The 6,000-nt window shown below is 42.0% G+C and overlaps 1 protein-coding gene across 2 annotated transcripts in view; it reads right to left on the reverse strand.

The window, feature by feature from the left end:
• Window positions 1–5,458, reverse strand: part of DPP8 (dipeptidyl peptidase 8) — a 60,907-nt gene extending 55,449 nt beyond the window's left edge. Inside the window, exons 1-3 of one of the 2 annotated variants that reach the window (XM_028100161.1) lie at window positions 5,276–5,458; window positions 3,389–3,526; window positions 895–1,164 (exon numbers count right to left, since the gene is read on the reverse strand). In XM_028100161.1, coding sequence (XP_027955962.1) covers window positions 895–1,164; window positions 3,389–3,425 — 307 coding nt within the window. In that variant the 5' untranslated portion in view covers window positions 3,426–3,526; window positions 5,276–5,458. Of the gene's footprint in view, window positions 1–894; window positions 1,165–3,388; window positions 3,632–5,275 lie in introns of those variants that run through there. The other variant, XM_088024861.1, reaches the window with a different exon arrangement.
• Between the last annotated feature and the right edge of the window lie 542 nt (window positions 5,459–6,000).

A 6,000-nucleotide genomic window follows, 5' to 3' on the forward strand; every position in this document is an offset into this window, starting at 1 on the left:
GAAAAGATGCTCAACCTCACTTAGAATTAAAATTACAATGATTAACCTTGTTGGAAGGATAATTTGGCAATATCAACCAAAATTCAGAATACACACACCTTTTGCCCCAGCAATTCTACTCTTCGGAATTAGTCGTATACATAAATTCACAAATTCACAATGATCCACTACAGTGATATTCATTGCCTCATCTTTTGTAACAGTATAACAGAAAAACCTAAATGCCCCTTATTAGAGGCATGGTTAAGTAAATATGGCACAATTATATAATGGAATACTCTTTTAAGTTATTTAAAAAAATGCATCTGCAATTACTGATGTGGACTAATGCAGAGAGTATCTCTAAAAAAATATATATGTATATGAATGAAATAACTTTGGAAGAAAGGAGTAAACCTACTTTTAAAAATTTAATAAGCAAAGGGCACCTGGGTGGCTTAGTTGGTTAAGGGGCCGACTCTGATTTTGGCTCAGGTCATGATCTCAGGGTTGTGAGGTTGAGCCTGTCCTTGTGGAGTCTGCTTGTCCCTCTCCCTCCCCCTGCTCATGCTCTCTCACACGCATGCTCTAAAATAAATAAAATTTTTAAGAAAAATTTAATAAAGAAGTCAGTAGCATAATATATCTAATTTAGGCAGATGTTAAATGTGGAGTGAATAGGCTCAGGAAAAAGACACCAAAACCAGCCTTGGTTTAAAAAAATGAAAGCAGCAACTGTTAAGAGTGGTTTTACTGTTTGTGTTCCTAATCTGACCATTCCTAAGGAAAGGCATTTTGTTCCTTTAATGGAACATCATTGATTCATTATTTATTCCCCAAAATTTGAGTGCCAATTGTATCTATATTTTGAATTAAGAAAGCATTTCCTCTCAGAAACTATGACTTCATACTCACCAAGGTAATATATCCTGTCTGAATGAGGCCCATCTGGATCATTCCTCTTCACAAACATAAAATCATGTGGTGCCTTCGCCATCATGTAGCCATGATATTTTCTGGTATCAGCAAGGAGCTTTTTAAGCTGACTCCAGGAATATCGCTCAACATAAAATGGCTCCAATTTAGGCCGATCCTGTGATTCAATATTCTCCTCACAATCTGCAGTTTCAAAGATCTCAACACCCAGCTGTTCTGTTTCCATCGCTGCTGCCATGTTGCATTTTCCTAGAAAAGTAAGGCACATGAAGTTGTTCACAGGCCTGCCTTCTTTTATATTAATGGGAATGAAGTCTGATAGTGGTCCCCCCACCAAAAAGGCAAGGAAAAAAATGCTCTTCAGCATAGTTGCAACAAAACCTAGTAAGAAAAGTAATAGTTCCACTTTCTCGGTGTTCAGTTTAAAAATGAGATTTTTTAAAAAATTGAGGTCATGTCTGTTTCACTGTGACTATAAATCCTTTTAGGAACTTTTATAAAAGGCTGTCCTTACCTATCTCTTGCCAAAATTCCTTTTTTCTTTCCCACACTGGAAGGAAACAGGCCATATGCCAGTTGGCTGCTATGCTCCATCCAAGAGCATGTCAATAGTGAATCTAAATGTGCTAAGGGAGTTAAGTGTTTTTGCACTTAAAAAAGTAACACATTTGATAAATGTGGACTTCAGTTAACAGAAATAATCACGACCAGTTTATTATTAGAAGAGTAATAAAATTGCAGCAAACAATGTACTTGTAATAAACTTCCTAGGGCACTTACCAAGATAACACTGTTTCCCTTTAAGTGGAACTCCAAACAATAAAAGACTTAACTGGCTGGTACATTTTTCTTTGTCTTCTGCTCTTGCCTAGACATCACTATCTTATGATCACTTTTGGTGACTATAAGGAATTTATGTAACTATTATTGCAAATTATATAACTTTTACTCTCATGATTAACTGGGAGAAAAAAGATACTATCTTCAAGCAGCTTTAATGAGGTGAAGTAGTTTATGCAAAAAGCATTTAATGTTTGTACTATTAATATTCTGACAAAAACCTGAACCCAAATTTGCAAATTTTCCAGTTCAACCCCAAAACAGTGTTAATATTTCATCTCCTAATGATATTTCTTTTCATTTTACAAATTCAGAAGGGGATGTATTTTCCTTTATCTATTTCAATATTTAAACAATATTTCAATATTTAAAGCAGCGATGTATCAGAAAAAATAACAAGAAGTGTTATAACAAGCCACTGTGTGATATTCTGCCATGCATTATTCATGAAACTATCAAAAAGAAGCAACACAAACAAAAATTCTGGAGCAACCTGTGGATTTGGGAGAGAAACAGATTATATTTATGTAACTACCTCTAGAACAACAATCAATGCATGGTTGTGTATTTAATACGATGTCTTTTTTTAAAGCTCAATTTCCCAGGTTAACAAGAGTCCAGGGTAACTACCAACCACAGAGAAAAAGTAATTAGCAGGCGTAGGTTGTGAATGAGTCCACCAGGCAAGCATTATGGCGTGCAAAATGAGATGAACTGTGTGGCCAGGATAGTGTGTCTTTTTTTATGGTACAGTGAACTGTACTATCATTTTCAATGTAACAGTAGCAAAAGTGACCAGAAAACCCATTCAAGAATTCTATCAGGTATCCAACCTGTAACATTACTACAATGGGGCATTTACCTCCAAGGACCAAAATCCAAACAGCTCAGCAGAGAAAAAGTCATTTAGCTCAACTGCTACTTAGCACACTGATAGTAAGTGGCAGTATATGAGAGTGGAGACTGCCCATCTAAAAGCTAGTGGGAGGCCTATTTTCTATCAAATATAGAATATAGTCAGTGGGTCTAGCTTGATTTCTAAGAGTTAGGGACAAGTGAGAGAAAAAGCTACACAAATCATGCTCATTATCCTCAACTGCCCAATTTTTAAATTTGGAAGTTCATGTCCAAACCACTACTCACAAGAATAAGGCTAGGGAATAGAACCAGGAAGCTCAGCAGGCAGATTTCCCAAGGCTTACTGCCCAGGTTCTTGAGTCACCGTTAACTTGACATCTCTCCTATGTCAAAGTTGCATTAGCTTGCACTCATTAATAGCGAATTACCTGCTCTTCCTAAATTGTACTAGGTTTCTGGACTATTTCTGTCTCTCTACACACACACATACACACACACACAAATTTTACAGTTCAAATGACATTCTACTACTCTGTTTATAGTAAATGAATATCCCACATTTTCTAGGATATTTTAGTAATTTACACAAATGTGTAACAAAATGATTTAAGTTCCAGATTTCCATAACACTGTATATTCAAATACTTTCTCAAAGTTCTAATTTCAAAAATTAGAGAAGAGACTCCGCATACATTTTCAGCATGTATATGTGCTGCATATACGTCACTGCCCCACCTACCTCCTCACTTAAGGCCCTTCCCTCAAAAGTGCCTACCTGATTGTATTTTCATCTGCTCAGATCTCTTCCACATTCAAAGAGATCTTTTTTCAAGTGACTCAACTTCAAGCATAGATCCCTCTGCTCATCTTGCTCTCTTCTCACAGGAGTCTTTCCTTTTCTCACCATCCACTCCTGCTCACCAGGATAACGAAATAAGATATAAGGCTGTTGATCATTATTGAAATGGATCATATGTGGCCAAAACGATTAAATCTAAAGTCCCAAATAGTATATAGAAATATTCTTCTTGGCATAATATATAATTATATATAATGCCTGCATTATTTTGTATCTGTATTTTAGATTATCAAAATCATAATTTTTAAAAAATTTCAGAAATGTATAGCCTAATTTTCTCAAAAGGATATCCTAACAAGTGTAAATCCTGACATCTAGATGTACATTAAAAGGAAAATTATGGAAGAACTTTAGAAAGTACAAAAGGCACACAAATGTGAGGTTACTCAGGTGGCTATTGCAAATCCTCAAAAATGACAGATGATTACTAACATTTATTTCTGTGTGCTTGGTCCTGTTCCTGCTTTTACATTAATAATACATTTGTATTATTTTACATAATACATATTGAGCTGGTTGGAGACAGAGTAGACTTGTAGAACAACCAAAAAGAGTTATAAAACAGGCCATTTTTGTGGAAAGGGAACTAACTTTTTCTCATAAGACCAAGAATGTGCTATCCATTTTAAGTGCATTCCACTTTTGCTCCTTTCCTTTCTCGCTATAGTCTGAAAATAACTGAATTAGGTAACTTTTCCATAAAAGGAAGCATTACGTTGTTCTGGAATTCCAGTAAAAGAAAGAAAGAAAGAAAAAAAAAAAGAGGATCTGTGATTACACTTGTCGTTTCATTATCAGTTTTAATTCTGGGCTCTCACAGCCCAAGTAGGCGATGGAGAGAGATGCGCTGAGAAAAGCTCGGGGCAAATGGAGGGAAAACAGTGAAGTTACGCTAGCCTAAGAACAATGGACTAAGATGTCAAGACACCGTCCCATGCACTAGGCCCCTCACTCAGAGAAGAGCATCTTGGGTTAGAGAATAGCTTCAGAACTCCTGAATCTGGATGTACTCAACTGTCATTCTTATTTTTACCCCAAGAGCCAAAGAGTCGTCCAGTTGAACACCGAAACGCCTCACTGAAGCCTAGCTATTTCACTCTTCAGGGTCCACAGCTAGTTGAGAGGTTCATTATCACTGACTGGGCCAAAGATCTTGGAAAGCTATGAATGGGGAAGAAGAGGAGAGGTGTAACAGAGAATGCTGAGAATGGGGGGATGCCAAGTCTTAGAAGTCTCAGGAGAAAGTGTGTGAGGGGAGAGTTGGAAAGAGGGAAAGAAATGTATCTATCCTGCCCCGGGGTGTGTGAAATAGAATGAGAAGGGGCCGGTGAGCAGGGAGGGAATCGACCTAGAGTGAGGCAGGAGGAAGGAAAAGAACACCGGCTGGGAAATCAGAAAAATCTCAGTCCGAATCCGATCCGCCACAGTCGAACTTTAGGCAGATCCCTTCGCCTCTGCGGGCTTCCGTTTCCTCATCTGCAAGCCCGGGCAATACCCGGCTCCCAACCCCAGCGAGGCTCAATTAAGATAACGGACGTGGAAGTCCGGAGGCCAGCACCCAGCGCTCAGGGGGCGCCCAGTGAACGTTGGTGGAATCGGAATCTGAGAGCCTCGGCTTCCTCTTCCGGCAAGCGGGGCCTCGCCACCAGCTGTGACCCGCGCAGGGCGGCGCGCCGGGTAAACCGCAGAGCGGGCTGACCCGGAGAGCGCGCCGGGCGGTTCCTCGGTGAGGCGGAGCGGGCCCGCCGGGCTGGGGCCCAGGCCTCGCGGGCGAAGGGGAAGGAGAGGGGGCGGATACTGCACCTTCCCCCCCGGCCCCGCCCGGAGCGTCCCGACGCGTGCTACGGAGCGGGCCTGCGCCGCTTCATGCCGCGCCGCCTCCACTCCCGACCCCGCTGCGGCGGCTTCCTCGGCGACCGAGCCGGTGGTAACCCAGGCGGTGAACACGACACTTAAAGGCGGTGGCGGCGGCGGCAGCGGCGGCAGCGCTCCGCACTTCCGGTTCCTCGCGACCCGCCCTCCCACCAGCGAGGGCTCAGCGGGGCCAAGAAGGGCGCCGCTCCCTGCTGGGTGGGGTGCGTTGCCACAGTGCAGTCTAGTGGCCGGAGGAACAAACCCGGCGCGGGACGAGGGCAGATGTAATCCAGAAAGAGGCAGCGACTTGCTAGAAGTCGCAGGACGCACTGTGGCGCGCCTCTACTTATTCTTTTTTTTCATTCAACAAATATATATTGAGTGCCTGCTATGTGCCAGGTAGAGTTGTAGATTAGAGCAGGGAGCTAGCCAGCGAAAAATCCCTGTTCCTGAAGGGAGGTGACGGAGGGGAGAGGCCGAGGCGGGGGGTTGGGGTATCTTTTATTTTTTATTTTTAAGATTTTATTTATTTATTTGACACACAGAGAGAGATCACAAGTAAGCAGACAGGTAGGCAAAGGGAGAGGGAGAAGCAGGCTCCCTGCTGAGCACGGAGCCCGATATGGGGCTCGATTCCGGGACCCTGGGATCGTGATCTGAGCCACCCAGGCGCC

Source organism: Eumetopias jubatus, unplaced genomic scaffold (genome assembly GCF_037043125.1).
Source record: "Eumetopias jubatus isolate StellerSeaLion01/CBP00866 unplaced genomic scaffold, mEumJub1_p1.0 scaffold_7, whole genome shotgun sequence".
Lineage (NCBI taxonomy): Eukaryota > Metazoa > Chordata > Mammalia > Carnivora > Otariidae > Eumetopias > Eumetopias jubatus.